Genomic DNA, 26,279 nt, shown 5'->3' on the forward strand with positions numbered 1-26,279 from the left:
AGACCTATAAGGTTGTACGGTTTCCAAATACATTACAGTATATTCTCCATAATTACTCTTTCATTTTTGTAAAACAAAGAGACACACATTTACATCAAAGAAATTTTTATACATTTCCTCAACATGAAATAGACAACTGTGTAACAGTTTAGAAAAGTAAAAAATAAGACAGATGAGCCTGTTCATTATAAATGAACAGATCAAAAAGCCTGTGGACTGTAAAAGCTAACTTGGTACCATAAAACAGTGACGTGAGCTGGTGCACATTAACAGATTTCCTTAACTCACCACAGTACAAATATTGTTAAATACAATATTCGCAAAAGGGAATCTAAGAAATGTTATAAACTGATCACAAGCAATAAATGTTAATTAGGAAACTAAATTAAATTACACAAATATATTATTTTATATTATATTTACTCTGCATAAAAACCTATTCAAACTAAAATATGAATTCATTTATAATCTTAATAGATCAAATACATCTGAAATGCACATAAAATGTTTCTTTATATGTCGTACATTGAGATTATAACTTAAAGTCCTGAGAGATAAATGATCATTATTCTTAAAACCAGAGTAAACTTGAGACAGGGTATTTTCATAAACGCAAGCTCATCTTTGCTGGGAACATCGGTCAGCATGTTAGTAGCTTTTGTGATGTTTGAGAACAAGAACTACAACAAAAAGGAGCTCAGTACAGCCAATATAACTAAACAGATTCACTTGACAAAATGTTAAAAGAAGGTGCTTCGGGTCTCAAATAATTTGCTCAGTGACATTGTAAAAACATATGGCCGGTCAAGCAGTGGACTCAAGCAGTGGACTCCACATAGTTGCCAGGAAAATAACCCTTAACTCCGTTCAGGACCCCTTCACACCAGCCGTCCTCATTCCTGCTGGTGAGGTAAATGATGTCCCCTTCCTGAAACACCAGGTCACCCGGCTTGCCTGTGTCATATGTATATAGTGCCACCACTTGGAAGAAAAGAAGATTACAATGGAAAATCAGTCTCTGTACAAATTCTTTAATAGTAATTAAATGTAAATAGAATCATTTAGTAAAAAAAAAAAAAAAAAAGATTTTACTGAATATTGATTCACCATGCAAAATCTTTCCTATGCCTCAAAATGCTTTGTGTTAGTTTTGGGAGTAATTTCCGCTAAACTAAACAATCAGTGAAATGATTTTATAAGCTACTGTAAGTGTAATGGGGTGGCATTATTATGGCAGTAATAACAAGTTATTCTCAGCAGACCACAAATAACGCCAATATGAAAGATGTGTTGAACATTACTGTGCTGTAGGAAATACAAAAAAAAAATAAATGGAAAAAAACTAAAGCTTTGGCAACAGAATTGCTTGTTGTACTGATATCATATTAAAATGCCATTCATAATGTTATTTGCAAAATGGATAAAAATCACAAAGCGAAACATACCTATCACTCCTTATTTATTATGTATATGGATTATTTGCAGCACAAACCCTTTATACATATATATATATATATATATATATATATATGCAATTCAAGAGTTATGGATGTGACATTTGCAGTAAAAACTCAAAACGTAAATTTGCATAGAAAGCATATGTTAACATTACATTGGAACTTTTGTTTATATTTTCCAGAACAACTCATATTTTCAAATTTATGAGGAAAAAGTGTCGTTATGGATGTGACATCTCTCCGTTATGGATGTGACAGATGTAAAATTGCCACTTGTGTGACTTTGGTAAATCAAATAGAATAGTTTAAAACCATTGACAGATGCATTTTTAAGTATTTATAAAGTACTGTAAAATACTTAAACAAAAAACCCAGAAACGCTTTCCGTATTTTGTTGAAAACTTAATTTTTTTATTACCATTTGACATTTGCATGGAATTCCTCATATATATATATATATATATATATATATATATATATATATATATATATATATATATATATATATATATATATTATTTATTTATTTTTTTTACAATTTGTACATTTATTTGGATTCTGGGGTTGGCAATATTAAGATGTCTGAATTTCTTGGATAAAAACCTCTGTTCTTCTCCATGATTATCACATGTTAGAAATTAAGCTTATGTAATGCTTATGTAATGTAATGTAATGTTATGTTATGTAATTCTTTTTTATTTTATTTTTATTTTAAGCTTCATATTAATTGCCATTTTTGTCCACTGTGATTTTCAATTTGTGTAAAATCTATTCAAAAATTGTATATAAAAACATTTTTGAATAGAAGTTCCTCAAACAGAAAATGAAACCCTTAATTTGAAACAGTATAATCACAAAGCTAGATATGTATGACAATAAAACCTCTAACCTTTCTCCAGATAGTCGACTGGTGCTGACATGTCATAGTCAATAGGGGGAGGCAGAGGGGGCATTTCCTCATAGCTGTCAAAATCGTCTAGTGGTGGTGAAGGGGGCGGTGCTGGAATCTCAAGATCTAAACACAACGTTAACACATTGACAACATTAGAGCAGGAACTGCCATGCATCTGACCACAAGCATGTTTAAACTGTACACATTTTTCCACCTCGCAGCAGCTGTCAAATGACAAAAAAATGCATCATCTCCTCTGCAAGCTTTCCATTTACAGGAGAATTCTAATTTTGTTGAGGATGTAAAACAAGTGCACGATTAAAAATGACAAACAAAAATTGGCTAAAATGGCTTGCTGAAAAGCATTCTGAGAAAGTGGCAAACAGAAATGAAAAGCACTTACCCAGGTGCTGCAGGCGGGCAGGAATCCTGCACAATGGACTGAGCGAAGCAGGCGGAGCCAAAGGAGGAGGGTATGGAGGGGGCGGGGGGATCATGACTGACAGGTGTCAATAAAGAGAAGCAGCATGACATGGAGAAATAGTCTGTACAGACTGGAGACATCTTCCAGCCAGTAAGAATGTGAAACTCTGAAGACCAAATGGGCAAAGCTTTTGACTAATGGGTCTTTGAAATATTGGCATGCCAGAAAACAGAAGTGTTTTAGTTGACTTAAAAGGGTTACTTCACCCAAATATTAAAGTGGCATTTACACTAGTGTGTTTTAGTTTTAAGGCATATTAGAATACAAGTGCTCCTCATCCAGACTAGAATTTTTACTGGGATTCGAAAAAACAGACTTCTTCCACAGCCTTCTATACCATTCATGCTCACTGGGCATGTATTCATTTTGCCGGCATCAGTACTTGCTGTCTATCAGTTGTGTAGTAGTCATATGTAAGGGCATCAGGGAACGATACGCAATAGTCTAAAAGAGCAATGAGAGAGCAATTGTGGATAGCCACGCATTAGTATGCAAACTAAACCAGGTCTTTAATGTTTTTAAAACACTGTGTGTTTACATAACTTTAATAAATATACATGTGTATTAAAACCAAAATGCACTAGTGTAAACAGCACCTAAGACTCTAAGCCTTCGTATGTTTGCTTCACCTGTTTCTTTATGTGTTTTTTTTGTTGTTGAAAACAAAAGAAGATATTTTGAAGAATGTTGGAAACTAGTAACTACTATTTCTTTAGGATGTAAATAGTTACAATATACACAATTCTTCCAAATATGTTCTTTTGTAATTCACTACAAAAAAAAAATTTACTCGTAAAGGTTTGGAACCACTTGAGAGTGAAAAAAATGGTGAGCATATTTACATTTTTGGGTGAACAATCTCTTTAAAATTTTTGCCATCAACAGTAAAAACTAGCAGTGAGCTTCAGTAAATAAGGACTGAGCAGGCCTTACGTGATTGAGCAGCAGGCAGGAAAAGCGAGCGTGTGTACAGCGAGCGAGCGCTGGGGCCCATGCGGACCCTAAGAGAGAGAGAGCGAGTGCTAGGAGGATGACGTCGCACCCGTGACCGGCGAGAACGCAGAGCTGAGTGACAAGAGAGAGACAAGTGTGGGGAATAAGAGCTCCGAGAATAAAAGCTTGCAGATACAAATAACCACAACACCACGATCACACACTTAGATAAAATGGCTGCAAGATAAAGTAAATGTGATATCATTTTGAAGCATGGCGCACAACAAAATATCACTTTTGAACAAGCATGCGCTTTAGTTTGGACATTTTTGTACCTTCGATGTTCTCCTCTCCAGGCAGAGGTGGTGGGCTTGGAAGATCAATGCCATCAGGGGCTGGTGGAGGAGGCATGTCACCGAGAGCTTCAGGTGGAGGAAAGCCAATCTCCTCAGCCACTGGTTAAAAACAATCGACTTAATTCTGTTGCACTGTACAACTAATATTTATTGATTCACTTACTCTGCCTTGACTTCAGTGACCAAATGTGCCATTGGACTAGACCAGTAATTATCAACTTAAAATTACTTATAGTATTTGGATCTGGGACCAATAGTATCTCTTGGTATTAAACTGCAACTCTATTTATTTATTATATAACTTTTTTTTTTTTTACCTAGCAAGCCTACTTCTAGCTCAGAGGCTGGGCTTGTAAAGCAGGTGGTTGAGCACTGGTTGCATGCAGCCACTGCCTTCATGGCACCACTGAAACCAGCTTTCTGCATTTCTACTGTTGAAAATAGACTTCCGAATGCCACAAGTGGTCTGAAATGGCCTTTAGGTGAATGCGTTTTTCTCATACGCATATGAACCACATCTAAAAGGAGCATCAACAGCTTTCACACACATCTTTGAAAATCTAAAAGCATCATAAGAACGCTCTGCAACCCACTCAGACCTCTTCTGTGACCCATTTTTGGGTATCAACCCACCAGTTGTGAAACACTGGCTACACTACATTTTTACTTGACACATGCATACTTACTTCTATAGCACATTTTTGTTTGTTTTTAATACTCATTTTACTAGTTTTAAAGATATCCTTTACAGTGTCAATATGTCTTTTGTCTTGGGACTATGCCATATTTCAGCTCTTTTTAGCGGTTTGTATGTTGCATATTTATCTTTCCTTGAATAATTTTTTTTTAATGAATAAAAAATCAGGTCATATATTTGTTTTTTTGATAAATATATGCAGCCTTGGTAAGAATTTTCTTTCAAAACATATTTTTAATATCAATGTACAGTATGTAAGAAACATTTGAAGTGGATCAAAGTAGACTTTCAATATTGTCCTAAGACAAGAATAAGTGTTCATTCATTTTCTTTTTTTTAGCTTTGTCCCTTTATTAATAAGGGGTTGCCGTAACGGAACTACCGCCAACTTATATGTTTTATGCAGCGGGTGCCCTTCCAGCTGCAACCCATAACTGGGAAACACCCATACATTCTCATTCACACACAAACACAATGGCCAATTTAGCTTGCCCAACTCACCTATACCACATGTCTTTGGACATGCAAAACATGCAAACTCCACACAGAAATGCTAACTGAGCCAGCTGAGGCTCAAACCAGCAACCTTCTTTCTATGAAGCGACAACGCTACTCACTGTGCCATCACCACTAGAATGAGTTTCGTTCAATAGTTTAAGAAACTTTTCATCCACTTAAATTGTTGACTACTGTAAAGTAGCTGATTATCACCTAACATGGACAAAAACATTATCACATATAAATACACAGCTCTCTGGAATACTTGATTCTAATTGGTCAGTTTCCACATTTAAACTACAAACTAATAACAGGTTCATCCGAAATCTTCAAATCATCTTCTCCATCAGTGCATACATTCATAGTCATATAAATACATTGGCGCTTGTCTGTCACAACCATTTTCATTTTTGACAGCTTATTACTGAATAACACATAGGTTAGTGTATGCTCCATCTGTTCCGTTCAGAAGTTTTCATTTCTGTCAGCTTTGCATTTAATTGTAGAACTAACAAATAATTAGGGCTCATGTTTTGTGCCTAATTTTTTTTGTTTTGTGTAAGTAGCCGTTTAATACGTTGAATAAATACATCCAGACGTTTTTTTTTTTACAGCCCTCAAGTCGTATATAACAAACCTTCACTTCATATCAGACTGTTATATATACTGTCAAGATTTATTCTGTGATAACAACCGTCTGGATGTACTTTATGCCTTACATATCTCCAGTGTTGGACAGTAGCATCGCTACAAGTAGTGACGCTACTAGCTTAACTACATTTCTCAGTAGCTTGGCGGTAGTGTCACTACTTTCTAAATCAAATAGCTTTTCAGTAGCGAAGCTATTTTATTAGTCAAGTAGCGCAGTAGCGTCCACACAAGCTACATTTACAGATCGCGGATCAATAAGTGACGGCACCGAAATTCACAGAGCTGAGGCCGGTGTGTAGCGGGTGAAAGTAAATAAATAGGATGGATAGAATGAGGAATTCTTCTTCTTCCTGTTTTACGGTGTTCGACAACAAACTTTTTGGTGCGTTACTGCCACCTCTGGTTAGCGATGTCACCAACCGAAACTTGCTTGACGGAAAGATGACTGAGGGAGAGGAGTTATTTCTGAAGCTAATATATATATAATTCCAAAAAAATTCTCTTTACTATAGTATTTCAAATGTGTACACCTGGTTTTATTGAATTTTTTGTTTTAGCTGTTATACTATAATTTGTTTCTGTGTAGTACAGCATACTATTTACAGTAAATGACCGAACTGAAATATTATGCCTCATATGTTTCATTGACAGTTTTATTGATCACTAAAATATGATTGACTTGGATTTAAGTTGTTTCGATTTCAAAATAAAAATTGCAAAAATAGCTTGGATGTAGCTAAGCTACGTTTGCCTTGTAGCTTTTAGCTTAGCTTGCTACATTTCCCAGGGGGTAGCTTTTAGTGAAGTTAAGCTACATTTTAAGTAGAGTAGCTAATAGCTAAGCTCACTACATTTTCAAGTAGCTTGCCCAACACTGCATATCTCACGGTGTAGCCTGTTGTTACCTTATCTGTCATATTGAATGATTATTTCTGTCAGCACAAACTAACCTGTTTCAAGAGGTGGAGCAGGAGGGGGAGGTGGTATGGCCATCATGCTGCTTGGTTCAGGTGTAGATGAGATGGGCATTGGAGGAGGCGGGGGGATGCTGTTAGGACAATCCATGGGAGGAGGTGGAGGTGGTGGTGGAGCTGGTGGAGCGGCCTCCTGCGCATGATTCACTTCACCCTTCGCCTCCATCATTGGGGGTGGAGGCGGTGGTCCTTCTTCCCGCACTTCTTCCGATAGTGTGCTGATGATGTCACTATCAGGGCTGGTGGGCCAGCTGGGCACTACAGGAGGTGGCACAGCTATACCAAAACTCGAACTGCAGTGATTGAAGAAATAGAGTTAGGAAGACTTAACCTTAGGAAAACATTACACTAAAAATTAGCTAAAGTGGCAGAGTGCTGATTTTCTTTGGATCTTTTGTCATATTAAAGAAGATGATGCGTGTGCATTATATGTACTTGTAATCCACATTTTCCAATGGCTTTACATTTATAAAAATCAAGGTGAATCCCTAACCTAAAGAGTACGGGCACATTATTTAAGCTACACCTGAGCACTTTTTGTTTAATTTTGGACCACTTACATACATTTTAGTAAATGACATTGCATGATTTATTTATTTTTAATTACTATTTAAATACCCTCCTATTATAAATGTTGCACCTGAAAAGGAAACTGTTGTAAATGCAATCAAATAAGGTCGCAAAAATAACTGCATAATAAGATTTTTCATCTGTACACTGCAAAAAAAGTTTTTCTTACTTAAGGGTTTTCTCTTGTATTTAGTCCAAATATCTAACAATTCTTTAAATATTTTCAAGACAAACATAAAATATTGTTTTGTTTTTAGAAATAAGTCAAAATTAAGTATTTATTTTAATTTGCTAATAATTTTTAACGTAATTAACATAATTTGGACTTATCATTTCAGAAAAGGACAATATTATAAGCTTGTCTTGAAAATGTTTCTTGTTTTAGGAATATTTAGATAATTTTACTAGATGCAAGGCAAAATCTCTAAGTAAGAAAAGCATTGTTTCACAGTGTAATGTTTCACAGCATGTTTTTAGTAAATCGTGGATTTGTTCAGGGAAAAGCTGTTAGTAAATGTGGCTTTTAAGTGTGTTCTTACGTGATAGACTTGTCGTTGAGTGAGGTCAGTGATGCTCCATGAGACAGACTGGGGGCCACAGGACACTGGACTGGCTCTGGAGGACGACCGCCTCGACTTCATCAACACACAGAAAACGAAACACATTATGAGTGGCCAAACAGTTCATATTAGGCAAGAACTTCTGTATTTTTTGCAGAAATACACTTTGCTCTGAAAAGACGTGTGCATGTCTCATGTGCTCGTGCTGAGAAACTAAAGTCACCACAGAGCTTTCAGGCCGCGCAAAGAGGGGAAGTGGGTAGAACAAACAAAAAGCACTTCCTGGAGAAAGGCTCTCAAACTGAGTCAGAAGAGGAACGCAGGACTGAGACTGCACGAGTGTGTCTGATTCCATCAGCTAATGTGACTGTATATCTGAATACTTTTTTTTAAAGCGTAACAGAGAGATTTTCATGGAGGATCTAATATAAAGTGAAAGAAGATGTAATCACTAGCATGATAGTCACAGTGGCTGCGGTTGTGTGGGTGTCACACAGGATGTTCTAGAGATAACAGGTAGATCCTGTATAAAGAATGAATGCTTGCATCTCAAGATTGTGTGAAAACAGCATCTTTGTGTTAATGGCACAAGACAACGAAAAAATGACTGACACAAGCAGCTTTAAAGAACATGTCAATTCAATTAAAGAAACAGGCACAAGTCAGTATTGTTGAGGTGTCAGTATCAGTAAATTTGTCAGGATTGTTCAATAAAATTATTAAGAGTCGCATAAAATAATCAAATAAACTTTGTAGAAAACACACTCTTTCATCTCTCTGACACTTTAACCGGCACTTGCAGCAGTTTTGCACATTTGCACCACTTTTTTATAATCTCACCATATTTATAAAAGAAAAAAAGAGAAAAACATTGTGCATTTACGTAGTGTAGTTCACACAGGTGAGTGGGCTTGACAAACCACCTGTAGAAACATTCTTCTCTCTATATGCACCAGACACTTTACTTAAACTCCTTATGCTGTGTTCACAGCAGATGCAGAACGCGCAAATAAAACATGCTATTCGCACCTAAATAGACTTGTGAACATTTTGAGTTTACTCGCTTCATTCGAGCATCAAATTCACTTCACAATAGACATGGATTCGCATTATAAGCAGGGCTTCTGTCTGCTCAATGACTCTACCTTCATTGCTAAATGGCTAACATGGATTTTTTTGAGAGAACAGCTGTTTATGTGCTTTAGGGTGGCTGAAAACAGTGTATATATTTGTTTGGCACCGTGTCTGAGTCCACTAGATCCTTTTAGAGGTGCACTCAGCTCTTTGAGCTCATCAACTCCTCTAGAACTATACCTGGTTTCTGGTGCTACTTCATAATCACACCCGTACAAGAGAAAGTTTCTGATTGGTTAATGTGATGCAAATGTCCACTGAAGTTTAGATTTTCCACCTTGAGCGATTCGCACGAAACGTTAATTGTGCAAAACATTCAACAAGCGCTGCTTTATTTGCGGCTCCTCATTTGTCCATACAGCACCACAGCATGTCTATTCATGTCTTCGCATTGACTTAACATGTAAATCACTCACACTGACAAAAGTGTCTTCTAATTGATTGAATGTAAAATAAAATAAAAAGTTAACAATAGAAATGTTGCCTTAGCAAATAATTTAAAAATAAAGTTTTACCAAAATAAAAAAAACAAAAAGTAGATAAAGAATAAAATAAATTCAAATCAAATTCAAACTTTCAGTCAAAAATCGAAAAGTGTGTAAACATTGCTAAAATAACACATCCTATGTAAGATACTAGACAAATGTGAGTGTGCTAGATGTACCTCAGTATGCTGCCGCTGCGCGACATGGTAGCCGTTTTTAACTGTGGTTGGCCAGAATCCTGAAAACAACAAATAGGATGATTATGGTTTCTGGATGGAGCTACATTAATATAAAAACAAAAACAATCCACAAACCAATTACAAACTGACCACCCTCACTCCTTTTTATCAGCATTAGCAAATTTCATGTCCAGAAATATCTGAGCACTGGAAGAGTTAAAAATATTGAATAGCTTCATGTGCAAACAAACATTGGCTGCATTCGAAATTGCATACCTACTTATTATAATAAGGAAGGGTTTGTCACAAATGAAGTAAGTCGGAATTTACACTACTCTTAAACGAGTAGACAACAAAAATAGATTCCATATTATCCACTTATTCTGGAGAGATTCTGATTAAATAAATATATATTTACGTTTTTTTTACGTTTACATTTGTTTTTTGTATGATTTTTTTTTTTTAGGATTCTTCAGAAGTCATTTTATTGTCGTGCTAACAATCTGTAAGCTAATCTAATCTAGTGCTAACAATTTCAAATTAGCTGCTTAATAATTTTGTGGAATCTGTGATGAGGGGTTTAAAGATTTCAGTTTATTTGGTGAATAATTTGTTTATTTGAAATAGAAATGCTTTGTAACGCTGTATTTGTCCCTTTTGATCAATCCATTAAATGCATCCTGGCAAATTAATTACCCTAAATACAGTCTCACTGACCCAAAGTGCCCCTAAATATACATTTAATGATTAAAACAATAGCATTTTAAATTAAAAAAGTAACTTTAGATGTAAAAAAAAGAAGCTTTGGTAGATGTGTGGGCAAACGTGCTAGACTTTCTAAATCTAAATGTGTGCTTCAGCAGTTTTCTGTGGTTTTGTGCCACTTGTTTCGTCTCTGACAAGTGCATTCCTGTGAAATGCTTGTAGCTTTGTGTTTGTTTGTCTGCTCACTGCTTTACGGACCTAACAGGGTATCAATGAGCTAGCTTAGCATGGGTACTAGCACCAATTAATGACTCTAGCTGTTTTCCCACGCTGCTTAGTGGCTGGTGGCCAGCCAACCAACCGTGAGTGTGAGTGTTTGAATGTGTGTGTGTTTGAGGCAAAATAAGAGAGTGATTTGAATGTGCCATTGCTCTGAGTGTGTGTGTGTGTTTGCACTGTTAATTCATGCCAGGCTAAACTGTTTTATCACAGGATGTGGTCAAATATGACAAAGATTAAAAAGAATAATTAAGCTAAAATGAGCATACTCTACTTTTTACCATTTTACTTCTCATTTCTAACTTCTTTTAGAATTTCATTTCTAATTTCTAATGCTGGGTCATCATTTATTCCCCCTGTATACTATTATATTATAGTTACATTCTTAAAAAAAAATGTTTAGCAGCAGTTAAAGCAGCAGAAATTGGCAGCTCTCTGCAATGCCACATGATTGCCCACTGAAGCTAAGCAGGGCTGTACCCGGTCAGTACCTGGATGGGAGACCACACAGACAAGCTAGGTTGCTGCTGGAAGTGGTGTTAGTGAGACCAGCAGGGGGCGCTCAACCTGCAGTCTGTGTGGGTCCTAATGCCCCAGTATTGTGAATGTCCTGACTCTTTGTGGTCATTAAAAATCCCAGGATGTCCTTCAAAAAAGAGTAGGTTTTTAACCCCAGCATCCTGGCTAAATTTGCCCATGCCTCTCTCCATCATTGCCTCCTAACCATCCCCATATCATATCTGGCTTCATCACATCACTGGTTTCCTCTCTACCAATCAGCTGGTGTATGCATTCTGGCACAATATGGCTGTCGTCGCGTCATCCAAGTGGACGCTGCACACTGATGGTGGATGAGGAGATTCCCCCCAAAAATGCGTAAAGTGCTTTGACTGTCCAGAAAAGCACTATATAAATGTAAGGAATTATTATTATTATTAATTATTATTATTATTACCACATTGATACTCTTAAAAATCTTTCTCATTTTGTTTTAAAGGTCTCAAAATACATTCATTTTTTTTATTATATACATTCCACACGACCTCTTTTGAGACTCAAACAACTAAATCTGCTCTGCTCTGATTGGTCAGTCGGCCCAATCTGCTTTGATTGGGTTCAACGGCTTATCGAATGTTTAAGAAACTAATTACCCATCATCACCATATCTGAATTCCAACACTAGAGGCTAACAGAAAAGTGGTAAATTAGGAGGAAATAGTTGATTAACCTAAACCTATATTGTGTGCGTGACATGAGCAAGAGGTTTCTTAGTGGTAAGTTGAGAGATTAATAAGCATTGACACACATTTCTGTTCCTAATGGTCAATCAGATTTTGATTAGATCAGTTAAGGCTGTAAATAAAATGAGTTTTTATTAAGTGCCTGAGCTCAGTGAATAAATTCTGCACTCTTCAGAACTCTCTTATCGTAAACTACAGTGCAGTTATGATCCAAGTAAGTGATTTATAGCTCAGCTTCAGTGATTGTAACATAGATTTGTGTGAAAGTCCATGAATTGTAGCAGAATAAAATGTATGTGGAAAGACTGACAGGACATACACTTGTAATAAATCTAAGTGAAACTAGAATCACTGATGACTTGTTTTTATTGTTCATAACTACAGAAATAAAGACTATTTATTTATTTGTTGTGCACTTTAGCTTTAAAAGTTTGCAGGTTTTTAATATTCAAACACAGCTACATTATTTATAATTTGCAAAGGACACTTAATATCCTTTGAAAAAAAAAATATTTTTTCTATTTACAGTTAATAAATTTGCAAAAAAAAAACTAAACATATTATAAACACATACATTTCAATGAGTTAAAAGTGCCATGAAATTAAAATAAAGGTTTTTAGATGTTAGTATCGGTATTATTAGTTTTTAAGATATCTATAAGCTACAAAACAGCAACAAATTTTGTGTCGAAGATATAAAACTAATGCAAGGCTTGTATTTGTCATCTCCAACTCAATGGATCAATGTTTTTACCCACATCACCTCATACTACAGTTTCTGATTAAATTATAACCAATCAAATGATCTCTAGTATCTGACAAGCCCCGCCCCTTCAAGATGCTTCTCATTTAATTTTCATTCGATGCACTTGTGCTTAATCGCTTTCACTCCAAAGAGTGGTGATGAAAACAAAACGCTATTGGCAGTTTTAAAAAAGGGGAGGGGCTACACTATGTCCCACCCTCTCTTCGAGTTTCGCTTGAGATTATGTCAAACATCGAATAAAAATGCACATTTTAAAACACTTCATGGGACCTTTAAAAAAGTCAGATTATGATTAGTTTTTTGTTGCTTAATAACTACTGCAGTCAATTAGGAACATCCTTAACAATGTTCAACACCCAATTCATGAGATTGTATGTTTTCTCACCTTCACTCCATGGCCAACAGAGTCCAAGCTAGAGAAAGAGATGGGTGTACGGGTGTACTTTAGCTTGGCTTCTTTGTTTTTTGCTGGTGGAACAACCTTATGATTGCGAGGAACCCTCTTCCCAACTGTAAATGCACCAATCTCTCTGCGGGCCACCTTCTCCCTGTGCATGTCCACTGTCTGAATAAAAGAAAAGATATTTAAAAAAATGATATAAGTAAATGTGCTCAAACCCCTTTTTCGTTTAGGAGAATTTTGAAAAACTTTTTTGGTCCACTTAAAATATTGATTAGTATATAATGTTGTCTGTTCTTGTTATGTTAATTTTTACCATTGTCTTGCACAGATATCATGTAAATGACAGAAATATGACAAATCTCTAAACAATATTACTGAAAATAATGTTGAAATAAAAAACTGAGGCTGGAAAGGCATCCACCACATAAAAAAACATGTGCCAGAGTAATTGGTGGTTCATCCACTGTGGCGACCCCAATAAATCAGGAACTAAGCCGAAGGAAATTGACAAAACTAAAAATTAAACATTCTGGCCTCTACGTAAAATATAGGATAATAAGTGATCATATACATGTCTTTCTATTTTAAATTATTAAAAACTTGATGATATATTGGTAAAACCTAGAGGCTAAGCATAGTGGCAAAGCTAAACTATTTATTTAATCTATTAATGTGATCCTTAAATATGATCTTATGTTTATATTATGTTATAAAAATATTGCTACACTACCTGCTTTAAAAGCAAGGCAAAAAAAACAATAAATCCAAACACATTCAAATATTGACAGGCAAAACTTTTTGACCATAAGATATTCAGAGTCAAACAGCTTCAATTTACTCAACTCCCACAGTAAAACCTCAGTCTGTGATGTAGGAGGAACTAATGTTCTCACTATAATACAGAAAAGGCCTGCTCAGACATCAGATACTTCCTGAATCTGGCCCTCAGACAGGGTGAGAACGATCGCCATTATCCCAGGCCTGCTTGTTCCAGCTCTTCCTGGTCACAGTTCAGACAATGGAGAACATCAATCAGGGCTCAAACTTTGGCTCTGAGTGAGAGAACACTGGCTCTTTCATTCCCCCGCTCAGCCCTGCCTCAGGTGACCTGGTTCTGCAGGCTGAGCACGGAGAGCACTGGAATGCTGAGCCCAAGGGGATAGAGGAGGGGGCCCACAGAGTATTATCACCCGGGTGACGGGGGCCCCTAACACTGATTTCCCCAACACTATCCCATCTATATCATTTCAACGATTGGAAATCCCTCACCAAAACACCTTTTTTGAAACCAATTTTGGAATAAAATAAAATATCTGACAAAACTCAAGGCTACATAGGTAAAGAATAATGTACATCAATGTCTTGATATTGATTGGTCTGACACTACATTCCAAGGTGTTATTTTCAGATAACCTGTTTTACTTTCTACCAGCTTTGCCTTTAATTAAAGAATTAACTATTAAGGCTCAGAACAATGTTTTATATTCATTTTTTATATTTTGTGGCAAGTAGTCATGTAATAAGCAGGATAAAGTACATGCAGGCAGTTGTTATTACACGGCTGTCTGAAGTACTTGTTTCTGATTGGTCATACTCCACTTTCCAATGTATGTTATTCCCAGATAACAACCACTGAAACTAATAACACAGGCTCATCCGGGTTCTTTGAATCATCTTGACTATGCTCACTACCATGAATATGCTCACAACCATGTATCTACTTGTCTACCATGTGTCTACCCTGTTTTTGACTGATCGGTGACATCATGTGACTGAATAATACGTAGGTTAGTGTATGCTCCATCAGCTCATTCATTCATTTTCTTGTCAGCTTAGTCCCTTTTTTAATCCGGGGTCACCACAGCGGAATGAACCGCCAACTTATCCAGCAAGTTTTTACGCAGCGGAGGCCTTTCCAGCCGCAACTCATCTCTGGGAAATGCTCCATCCGCTCAATTTAGACATTTTCATTTCCTTCAGCTTTGTGTTTAAATAATTATTAAACTATTATGGCTCAGAGCAATATTTTGTGTCTACACTGTATGTTTTATATTTTGTAGCAAGTAGTCATGTAATAAGCAGAATAAAGTACATGCAGGCAGTTGTTATCGCAGATTATTACACAGCTGTCTGGAATGCTCTTTTCTGATTGGTCATTCTCCACTTTCCAATGTATGTTATTTCCAGATAAGAACCACTGAAACTACTAACACAGGCTCATCCGGGTACTTCGTATCATCTGGAATATGCTCACTACCATGAATATGCTCACAACCTGGTATCTACTTGTCTACCATGTGTCTACCCTGTTTTAGACTGCTTGGTGTCATCTTGTAACTAAATAATACATAGGTTAGTGTATGCTCCATTCAGTCATTTTCATTTCCTTCAGCTATGAGTTTAAAGAATCATTAAACTTTTATGGCTCAGGACAATGTTTTTTTGTCTAACTTTTACATTTTTTGGCAAGTATTCTGCTTTTTATTCTGTAAAAACAACTGAATGGACATATTTTTTGTGTTTTAGACATAAAACTCACTGATGTGAAGTTGAAGGGGTCTTGAGACACACTGAAGGGTTTAGTTTGCAATCCCAATCAGCTGGATGAACAATATTTTGCTTAGTACAAGGCTGCTTCCCACACGAGGAAACATTATGGCACAATTTATTTCACAAAATATTGGTTTGATGATAAACTGTTTAAAAAACGTATTTGGTGGTTATCTTATAATCCAATACCATATAAAACAATACTTCTGGCTAGAAGATAAACAAAGCTAAAGTATCAAAGCAGTATTATAACAGAGATGACTATAACAGATATGCTAGATTGCAACGTGTGTATGTGTAAAACAAGAGAGAGTGAGTCTGTGGTACTGAGATGTTCTTAATAATTGTATATAAAAAGGATTTTAGTTTGTAGCAAGTGTATAGGAGCTATAAATATAGTTTTTTTTGACACTATTGATGATTTGAAAGCATTTTTTTCTAGGTGTGGCTTTTAATCCACAATGAAATAGCTTTTATCGAAAAAAAAAGCTTGCCCCAAGTGGATGCAACTAAAAGTGTTCTACACTACTTTTTCTGTAAGTGAAACATAATTAATATTTTTCAAATGTGAAAAATATCACATTTCAAATGTGAAAATAAAAACATGTTTAGTCACATGACACAGATTATACCGATGTTTAAACTGGCATCACCTGATGCCAGATAAGTGCTATTAACTTTTATATTGTTACTTTGTACAACTTTTGTATTACATTTTTGCTATAGGACAAACAAAAATGTAGTTGCAATTGCTATTCAGCAATAAAACAAAGGCAGTTTTAGACCAAACATGAAATATCTTGGATGAGGACACACCCTAAGAGGTGTTTTTTTTTTTTTTTTTTTTGGTAATACAATGATTGTACCAAAAAATTTAGTATAATTTATATCTAGCGTTTGGTTCCATCTCAAGCTGTTTACATCACCTTGTGTTAATTGACATTTTGAAGTATAATATTAATAATAAATTTTATTTATGATGTGCTTTTCTAAGACTCAAAGTACTTACAAAATAGTAAAAAACAACAAAGCACAATAAAACAATTAAAAACACAGTAAAAAAACACAGTGAGAATAAAAAAAAAAGATATTACAAATAAAAAGACGAGTTTTAAGTAGCTTCTTAAAACAATCCAGGGAACCAGCATTCCTAATGTTTGTGGGAAAAGCATTCCAAAGTTCGGGTGCGTGGTAAGAGAATGCCCTACCTTGATGCTGAGTTTACAACGAGACTGAAATATTGTAGGACCCGAGGCAGAGCTTAAACAGCGAGACCGAAGAAATAGATATCAAATCACAAATGTAATCTAGAGCAGAACCATGAACTGCTTCATACATTGTTAAAATTAATGTCCAATAATCAATACAAGACTTGACGGGCAGCCAATGAAGCTGTTGGAGTACACATAAAATGTGAGACCGAGATGATGTATGTGTCAACACATGGGCAGCAGAATTTTGGATGTATTTTTAAATCTTGAGAGAATTAGCTGCTAACCCTCCAAACAGAGAATTGCAAAAAAAAAAAAAAAAAAAGTATTGCATGAGAAACAAATGATAGAAACAAAAACATTCTAATAAAAATTCCTAAGTTTGCAAAAACGTTTTATGCTCGCTTTTTTTTTTAAAGGTTAATGTGTATAACGGGAGATGGAAACGTATTTGCTGAATAAACTCTGATGTAGCAAACATTAAAACCTGACAAGTATTCAGCTGTCTCCATTATGCTTGCCTTGTTTACTCTTGGTTACTATGTTACCAATATTACAGTCTGCCTCTCTAGCAACTTGATGGAAATGCACCTAACTTGCACTAGGGATATTTCATTTTTTTTTGCAAAATTCCAAAAGATTTGCCTTATGTTAGAATGAAAACTCTTCTTCAGCGAACTTTTTCTCTATTTAATTTTCTATAAATATTTTGATACATACCAGGAAAGAAACGAGTATAATCAGTCCAAATTGTTGTTTAAAAAAACTCTGTTTCATGGTTGTAAGTCTTCAGTGAGAAAACATTTACATTATTAATAGAGCAATTCACACACTTTCGAAAGAGAAGTTGCTTTAAAGCTGCTGAGTGAACAAAGTTACCACAATTTACAGGCCAAACCTTGAACTGATATTTAATTACTTAGGGTGAAAAAGGAACCAGCACATGAACAAACTGCTAAATGCAGTACATCTAAATGACAACTTCCATTTTTTTTTTAAAGAAATGAAAGGGCGACACTGTGAAGCCGATAAAGAGTCCACATGACACATCTGAACTCTTTTACAGAGTTATTGAGAATCTCTACCAGCTGAACTTGAGGACAAAGAAGAATAAAGAGATACCTGTCCAATCTGGTTGACAGAGGACTCTATCTTGCGGAGCTGAAGGGTTTGTGCGTCCAGTAGCTTGAGCACATTGGTGGCCAGAGAGCTGATCTGATAGGCCACACTAGCCAAAGACTGGGTGGTAAAGGCCTTGGTCTCTTCCAGAGCTTTGTTGCTGTCATTTCCAGACTGCAGAGATAAAAACCCATTAACAAAAACTGTTCATCTGAAATTTGAATTAAGGTTAATTTATCTTCATTTGATTGCACATTATTACTAGCTGTCTTCATGGTGTTGCATGCAATATGTGCTCTTATTGAACAACCTGGAGCAAAAATAAAAGGGAAGGAGCTTTATGTACAAATACGCAAGTGGTTGTATTTGTTGTTCCATGTTTCTTAGACTTCAGTTGTTTTTGTACTGCGCCACAATAAACCTTTTAACATTTAATTCTGCCACTAAATAAAATATATAAACGGTAATGCTGTATTAATGTAATATTTCAGACTTTATTTCTCATCAATCATGAATTCACAAGTTTTCACAGAGGTTTACATCTCACAATTCTTACATTTTTTCCCCAGAGTTTGATATTAAAATCAGGTTATATCTTATAACATTAGTAACGTTTAAATTCAGAGAAATAAAATCTGATTTGTGATTAAGACAAAATGTGAAAAAAAAAAGGAAAAGAAAGTCAATTCTGAGGGTACAGTTTTTTTTAAATGTTGAGACAAAACAAGAAAAACTAATAAGTTTATACATTGGTATTTAGATTTTTTTTCCTTCTCTATATATTTTATGATTAGATTAAATTCAGCTTTATTGTCATTATACATGTACAAGTACAAGGCAACGAAATGCAGTTTAGTTTAGAGTACAATAGCTGCAAGTGCAGGTATAAGTTATAAAATGCAATCATAGAAAAACTATGGGTGATATTTACAGATGGATGTACAATGAACATTATGTACAGGTTGTGATTACTATGAACAGAGATTTACAATCGATAATTATATGTACAGCTAGCTATTATTTATCAGAAGTATGCAGATAGATATGAACATAACTACAAATGTATATGTGCAGTGGTTATGTACAATTCAAGATGAATTAGTGCAATGTAGTGTGATGAATATGTGCAATTTTGCCCTGCAGTTCAACTTTTTTTCTCTCGTAATCAACATCTTTTTTTCTCTGAATTGTGAAACTTCGGGTTTATATCAGAACAGTGAGATGTAAATTCAGTTACTTTTATTCATCCGTTAATACATTCATTCATTCATTCACTGGTAGAAAAAGGCTCGGCAAAGACATGGCAGCAAAGGAAACCTTGCTTCACTTTAAACTCATCTTCCTTCCTTTCCACTCATTTTTAATAACTACTGGATATTACACAATACACAGGCTGTAGCCAGGGTGGGTTCGGGTGGTTCGAAAGACACCACTTACTGACAAAGGTCCAGAATTGGTCCCCTATATGAGCTCATCTATCCTATGGTTGACTTCTATGCTATCATAAATTATTTGTATATTATATTTGAATTATTTCAATATTCTGAATGAGGAAAGTTGAATTTAGTGGCTAGTTTGTTATTTGCATTTAGGCTTCATTTTTAATTTAAAACAAGTTTTAACAGATTACTAAAAAAGAATTTAATGATTTAACTTAATGCCAGTTACATTCAGAATAGATTTTAAAGTATTATTACTGGTCTATAAATCACTAAATGGTCTAGGACCTCAATACATTACAGATATGCTTACTGAATACAGACCTAACAGATCTCTCAGATCATTAGGATCATATAAACTAGAAGTTCCAAGAGTTCAGTCAAAGCAGGGTGAATCGGCTTTTAGCCACTATGCCCCTCGCTGCTGGAATCAGCTTCCAGAAACGATCAGATGTGCTCCAACATTAGGCACATTCAAATCAAGACTGAAAACACATCTGTTTAGCTGTGCCTTTACTGAATGAGCACTGTGCTGCGTCCGACAGATTGCACTATTATGTTTTTTCTCTTCTTCTTCATTCTTTTATATCACATTTTACCTGATTTTATGTTTTTTCTTTACTCATTTTTATTATTTGTTTTTATTTTTATTTTACTTTTTAATTTCTTTTATTCTTGTTTATGTAAAGCACTATGAATTGCCACTGTGTATGAAATGTGCTATATAAATAAACTTGCCTTGCCTTGATAGATGATAATAACATAGTATTTTAAAATTAAGTATCTTTTCATGTTTCTTTATTCTTTATTTATATCTCAACACTATTTATAAAAATGCAATATAAAAAGTACTGTTTAAATGCACACTTGCAAATAACGGCTTAAAATAGTATGGCAAGTAATTTGGCAAAAAGGTGGGAAATATTTTTGGTACATCAAAAAGTGTGGTCATGATCAGTTGTGTTTGAAATGTCACTAAAATGCAGCATTTAAACCTCATATAAAAATAGAAAATTGGGCAAATAACTGCAAAAAGGTCCTGTTTTTCAGAAAAAAATAAAATAAAATAACCACCACTTTCAATATGTTAGCTACAGGCCTGATACACCACGGTTGAGTTTACTGTAGAAAATCTAAAGTACACTACACAGTTTCTTGCAGTTTATCAATTTACCACATGTTGTAGCATTCCTTAACAAGATGTTGTAAATACTATAATGATAATACACTTTGCTAATAGGCTACAGATCTACACTATAGTGTTGGTTCAATATATTTTTAGAAGCGAAGTATTTTTTACCTTTTTTAAGTAGGTTTATAACTTCAATTAACAATTTCTAGCGATTTTCTATAAAGTCAAAGAATGAAAAGTGGTGCAGTTAAAGGTTACTTAAACTTTAAATGTCACGTATACTATCCAACAGTTAGACTGAGTCAGATGTTTTTGCTTTCCTCAATTTTAACAGTCTCTCTCTCAGATTGAATCAGTGAGTGTGATGGTGTGATAGTCTTGCCTTCAGGTAGTTGTTCTCGCAGTACTCCGCTACTTTGTGCAAGTTGTCGTAGTTGTCTAAAAGTGCTTTGCGGGCAGTGGGAGCCTCTTCCAGTATTTTCGTGATTTCATCGCTGTAATTTTGATCCTTCATTGCGCCCTGGATTGAGAAGACCGTTCAAGAACAACTCCGGAAACTTCCCTGCGATAGTTAGCCGACTGATTTCAGTCTGTCAGTCAGAGCTCATCCGCCACAGCCTTCCTCTGTCATCACACACACACAGCTATGATGCTGCAAACTCAGATCATCTACTCATGTCCTGTGCTGGCATGTTGAAACGAGAACATTTTAATATGTCAACTTTTTTATTTTATTTTATTTTTTTACATTTAACCTGTTATAAGTTAGTAGCTGAAGTGACTCCTGAGACACGCTGGTTAATAATATTGTGGTTATTTAAAAAACGCATGGTCCCTTCGGCGGCGGCGTATACTGTAACTTACGTGGTGAAAATGCGCCCTCTAGCGACTCAATCGACTGTCACAATGTGATGTTTTTTTAAATATGTAGGGGATATATATAAACTGATTTGTTTAAATAAAGGAGTTAACGGACAGAATGTAAGCAATATCTCCAACAGCCCCCCCCCCCCCCCACCCCCATTTTCAATTTATTTGCTATTTTGCAGCCCCCTGGTTCATAATTAGTTATGTAAACTAATTGCTGAAAAAAGCATTCCATTTAAACTATAATGAACTAATAGAAGTCATAAAACATTACATACATTGCATTATAAAGAAAATGAACCTTCAATACTTCAGCAATTCTTGTTTAATTCAACGGGTAACTTGCTGTTCCTTTGTTATTGTGAAAGTTGCAAGCATTTTTATTAAAATTTTATTTTAAAAAATTGTTCAACTAACTTCAATAGTTTAGTTCAACTAAAATGTTTTCGGTGCAGTTTGTTTTTGGCTGAGTAATACAGTAGATCTCAACCTATGGCTCAAGATGACAATCTACAAACAATAAAAACAAACAAAAAATCTAGAAATGTGCCACCTTAACATCTGTTTTTTTTTTTTCTTCTTTTCTTTCTCTTAGAAGAACTAGAATTGCCAGGCTGGACTCAAGATGATGTGACAGTAAAGTGTCCACTGGATGCACATTTCATTATCTCACTGGAGGAAGCTATTAGTAGCCTACATATTACTCCTGTCTCTTACAGTTTTGTATATACCAGGGGGGCCCAAACGTTATGTTATGAAGGGCCAAAAACCAAACTTGATTGAGGCTAGTGGGCCGAAAGGTAAATATAGTTGCCATAAGTAATTTCCTAGTTTATTTAATGCTTAGAAATTATTAAAAAACATTGCATTATATTAACTGATACATGTTATTTACATTTGATAATGAACTTATTACAATAAAAACAAAACATTTCATTTCTAGCAGAATTACTCTAGTTTTTGCCTTGATTTGCTTGCCGATGTCTTCTGTAAAGTCCTCTATCCGTCGAGTGACAGTATTTACATTTTATAAAATTAGATTCATTTACTACATTTAATTGAAACATTTCATTTCAGTTTCATTTTTTTGTAGCTCAGCAATAAAACAAACATAAAAGGTTACGTCAAGTTAGAAATGACAATCTTTGTGTGCAAGGCGTTCGTCCCAACCCTCTCCATCATACTCACTTCTCCTCCTAAGTTGGGATGGTGGGCCAAATCAAAGGTTACAATGGGCCAACTTTGGCCAACAGGCCCTACTTTGGGCATCTCAGGTATATACTAGGAAACTATGCAGCAACAGAGTCTTAGAAGTACCATTGCAGGAGAGGGCCTCAGAGTCAAAAAGAAAATGTTGAAAACCACTGATGTAAAGTGAAATTCCTATTATTATTTATGTAAAAGGAGAATTTTCACTTGTGGCGTCAGTTTTGATGTTCTGATGAAAATAAGTAATTCAGCTTACTTTAAACATTTATATAAAAGTAGAGATTTTGTTACCATTCTCACTCCGAGAACGAAAACATTTAAAATTCACACTGAGAAAATTCATTTCATGCATTTATTAATTTCACCTTGGACTCAACAGTAAATGTGCATTAGTATTTAACTTAGTGCTGCCAAATGATTAACCATGAGTAATAAAAGTTTGTATTTGCATAGCATGTGTATGTTCTGTGTATCTTTAGTATGTATATTTGAGAAAAATGTTGATTTATATTTAAAATATTTAAATGTTAAATTAATTACATACAATAAGCGTGGTATTTATATATATATATAAAATTTACACAGTACACACATATATATGAGGTGCCACAGTAGGTAGCAAGAAGATCACTGGTTCGAGCCTCGGCTAGGTTAGTTGACATTTCTGTGTGGACTTTGCATGTTCTCCCCGTGTTCGCATGGGTTTTCTCGGGATGCTCCGGTTTCCCCCACAGTCCAAAGACATGCTCTTGAGGTATATTGGTAAGCTAAATTGGTGGTAGTGTATGTGTGTGAATAAGTGTGTATGGATGTTTCAGGGCATCTGCTGCTGTTGGCAGTTCATTCCACTGTGGCGAACCCTGATTAATACAGGGACTTAACCGAAAACAAAATAAATAGATGACACTTATATAAAGTAAAAAAAGCGTTTAATTGTTTGACATCACAAATCAAACTACAGCACATTCAAATTCAGTCAATGTCTGCAGATGTGTCTGTCTTGTTTATCTGAAAAATAAATCTGACAAACACTGTGAGGATAAACACAGCAGTAATGCCAATGTAGCAAATGAAAATAAGTCGTAGTGCATAGATGGACTCTGGGTCGAAGATCTGTCGCAAACGTCCCAAACGCAGATACACCCCTAATCTGATCTCTGCAGCCAGTTCTCCTTGGATCCAACAGAAATAGGAGCCTTTATCTTCCAGCTGCACAGGCGTGAAGTGTAGATGGTGACCGCTGTCAATGAAGACCCGAGACGTCCTATTCAGCCCCTCCATATACTGAGATAGATAAAGCGGCTTTGAGCCTTTATCCCAGGCCACTGCATACTGCGGTTTGGCACCAGGACAAATCAGGACCAGATCAGAGTCTGTGGGGTGGTTGTAGAAGTGGATGGAAACCCCTGAAGAAGCTTGATCTTCAATCTCAAGGAACTTCATTAGAGCTTGTCTCTCTGGATATACTTTAGGTTTTGGAGGACAGGTGGCATGACAGTCCCTCACCTCAAGCTCAGCTCCGTAGCTGCTGCCTGAAAGGCCAAATTGTAAAGGAACAGCTGAGGAACCGCAGGGAGCCTCTGTCTCTGAATCACTCTGATAACGTACCTGAAGGTAGATGCTTTTGACAAAACAAAGTCCTACACGGGTCTGCTCACCCTGGATGTCACAACGGTCACATTTAGACCATGACTGGTGCCGCGTGAACACCTGAAACATCTCTGCATCCTCTGCTTGAGTTCTCCGGTTGAGGTTCCAGGGAAATAAAACGTGTCGGACCAACTGGACGTCAACATCGTAGCCGTAGAAGAATTCACCAGAGGCCGTGCCACAGATGTAGTGGCCCGAGTCGGCTTTCTGGACCCTGAAGATGAGAAGGCTAAACAAGCGGATGGAAAAGCGACTACGCAGATCTGACCCTCTGCCAACCTTGGAGGATTCCACCACTGCAGTTCCTGCATAGTCTGTGAGGACTTTGGTGTTCATGGAGCCGATGTGTTTTTGATAGTACCACACCACTGAATGGATCTCCTCTGGTTTGCAGCGACAAGAAAGATTGACGGTCATGTCAGAAAGGAAGGCCACAGTGTCAAAGACAAGAAATGCAGGACAGGCCTTCCTCGCAAAGATGTCCTCTTTATCCTGAGGGGCTTCATAAGCTGAAAGTAACAATGGGCAGATGGACAAAAAGTAAAGGACTTGCACTTTTAACATATTTTGCCTGAAAACTAACAACAACAAACAAAAAAGAGAATACGAAACTGAAGAAACTAATAGATTTGTTTTAGTATAAACTATTTTTTAGTGCCATATTTTCCTGCTAATTCTTTAAGTGTTGTTGTAATGTCAGTCTTGTTATCCTCCATGTGTGTCAGACCTGCCTCACAAACAACTGAAGTGTTTGAACTATCTTTATATGGATGACATTCGCCGGCTGCAACTTTTAGCTTGTTGAAAAGCTCCTCGCAGGCTTCTTGTTCCGCCTGACTAAGAAGAGACAGGTTAATGGAAAAGCGGCCTGTTTTGGAAAGGCCGTCCAGCACTCCAGTCACTCTGTCCTCATCCCCTGACTTTAGACACTGAGACAGAATCAGAAGGAACTCTCCCAGAAGACCGAGGCCAATCTCAGTGCTGAAGATTTTTTGTAGCGCCTCTCCTCCCAGACTCACAAGGAGACTGTACTTTTCAAATGAGCATCCTGCAAACCTGCGCCAGTCACGGATGAACTCTGATGCACTTCTTGGCTGGACCTCAGATAATTGTGGCTAGAAGTAAATGCAGAATGAAGTTAGTTATCAAGTAAGATATATCAGCTGGAATCCATTTATTCATGTAACATAAAGGTGATTTGCTTTATAAAATGTCTCACCTGGACCTGCTCTGAAGAAGCACATTCATAATTTGTCCTACAAGCAACTGGATTCCATGGCTGCTTTCGGGGTGAACCAGAGATGTCGTTTCGATCAAGTGGTTTCAAATGAGATGCGAGAACAATGTCTCTGAAATAATTATTATTATATTAAATTATATAATAATTATTACAAAAATAGTATATACTTACAGTAGAGAAACAGACATAAGAAGAATCGTTGAATAGATAGTACATAAATAAAGATTTCCTTAACCCACCTGAATTCTTCGTAGCTGGCGACCTTTTGGTTCAGAGCACGAAACTTGGCATCATTTTCCCTCTGGTATTTTCTGTCCGCTTGCAGCGCCGAGTGTAGCTCTTTTTCAAGACAACTGAAATTTATCACATCAGAATTCTCCATTCCTGCTGTTTATCGACAAATATGACCACAAAGAGCCACCCAATTTACTTCTTGAAGGAGTATGAAAACTGTTTTACCTCTAAATTCAGAAAGTCGTCAGCGTCTTCGTTTAGCTGACCAGTAATGCTAACTCTCTAGCTCACGCCTCCACAACAAACTGGTCTCCATGACAACACGCACCTGTAGAAGACTTTCACCTACTTAAAAACAACTGTA

The 26,279-nt window shown here is 36.1% G+C and overlaps 3 protein-coding genes and 1 long non-coding RNA gene across 7 annotated transcripts in view; 1 reads left to right on the forward strand and 3 right to left on the reverse strand.

Annotated features, from left to right (window-relative positions):
- LOC141381225 (uncharacterized) overlaps positions 1-22,530 on the forward strand; it is a 34,156-nt gene extending 11,626 nt beyond the window's left edge. Inside the window, exon 3 of the long non-coding RNA XR_015480992.1 lies at positions 22,178-22,530. This is a non-coding gene — a long non-coding RNA (uncharacterized LOC141381225). The remainder of the gene's footprint in view (positions 1-22,177) is intronic.
- abi3a (ABI family, member 3a) lies at positions 43-21,363 on the reverse strand. 3 transcript variants are annotated; one of them, XR_015480057.1, is made up of 11 exons: positions 21,098-21,314; positions 18,148-18,318; positions 13,247-13,426; positions 9,871-9,929; positions 8,052-8,147; positions 6,919-7,235; positions 4,102-4,221; positions 3,767-3,898; positions 2,753-2,939; positions 2,347-2,472; positions 89-981 (listed from the first exon to the last, which is right to left on the reverse strand). XR_015480057.1 is itself a non-coding variant. In XM_087243352.1 (11 exons), exons 1-11 carry the CDS (start codon positions 21,227-21,229, stop codon positions 818-820), a joined length of 1,593 nt encoding a protein of 530 aa, XP_087099478.1. In that variant the 5' UTR covers positions 21,230-21,314; the 3' UTR covers positions 89-817. The 3 variants fall into 3 exon arrangements, 2 of the variants coding, with proteins under 2 accessions (NP_001070242.3, XP_087099478.1); XM_087243352.1 differs by having other exon boundaries at positions 2,753-2,848; NM_001076774.3 differs by lacking the exons at positions 2,753-2,939; positions 3,767-3,898 and having other exon boundaries at positions 43-981; positions 21,098-21,363.
- A 746-nt stretch (positions 22,531-23,276) lies between the features above and the next one.
- On the reverse strand, positions 23,277-25,624 carry fam187a (family with sequence similarity 187 member A). The gene has a single exon (NM_001446747.1). The coding sequence runs from the start codon at positions 25,003-25,005 to the stop codon at positions 23,764-23,766; it is 1,242 nt and encodes a 413-aa protein (NP_001433676.1). The 5' UTR covers positions 25,006-25,624; the 3' UTR covers positions 23,277-23,763.
- On the reverse strand, positions 23,704-26,217 carry dnaaf19 (dynein axonemal assembly factor 19). Of its 2 annotated transcripts, NR_131952.2 has the most exons (4): positions 26,141-26,217; positions 25,921-26,034; positions 25,661-25,790; positions 23,704-25,556 (listed from the first exon to the last, which is right to left on the reverse strand). NR_131952.2 is itself a non-coding variant. In NM_001002753.4 (3 exons), exons 1-3 carry the CDS (start codon positions 26,061-26,063, stop codon positions 25,086-25,088), a joined length of 744 nt encoding a protein of 247 aa, NP_001002753.2. In that variant the 5' UTR covers positions 26,064-26,217; the 3' UTR covers positions 23,704-25,085. The 2 variants fall into 2 exon arrangements, 1 of the variants encoding a protein (NP_001002753.2); NM_001002753.4 differs by having other exon boundaries at positions 25,921-26,217.
- Positions 26,218-26,279: the final 62 nt, after the last annotated feature.

This window comes from Danio rerio, chromosome 3 (assembly GCF_052040795.2).
Source record: "Danio rerio strain M-AB ecotype USA chromosome 3, GRCz13ab, whole genome shotgun sequence".
NCBI lineage: Eukaryota > Metazoa > Chordata > Actinopteri > Cypriniformes > Danionidae > Danio > Danio rerio.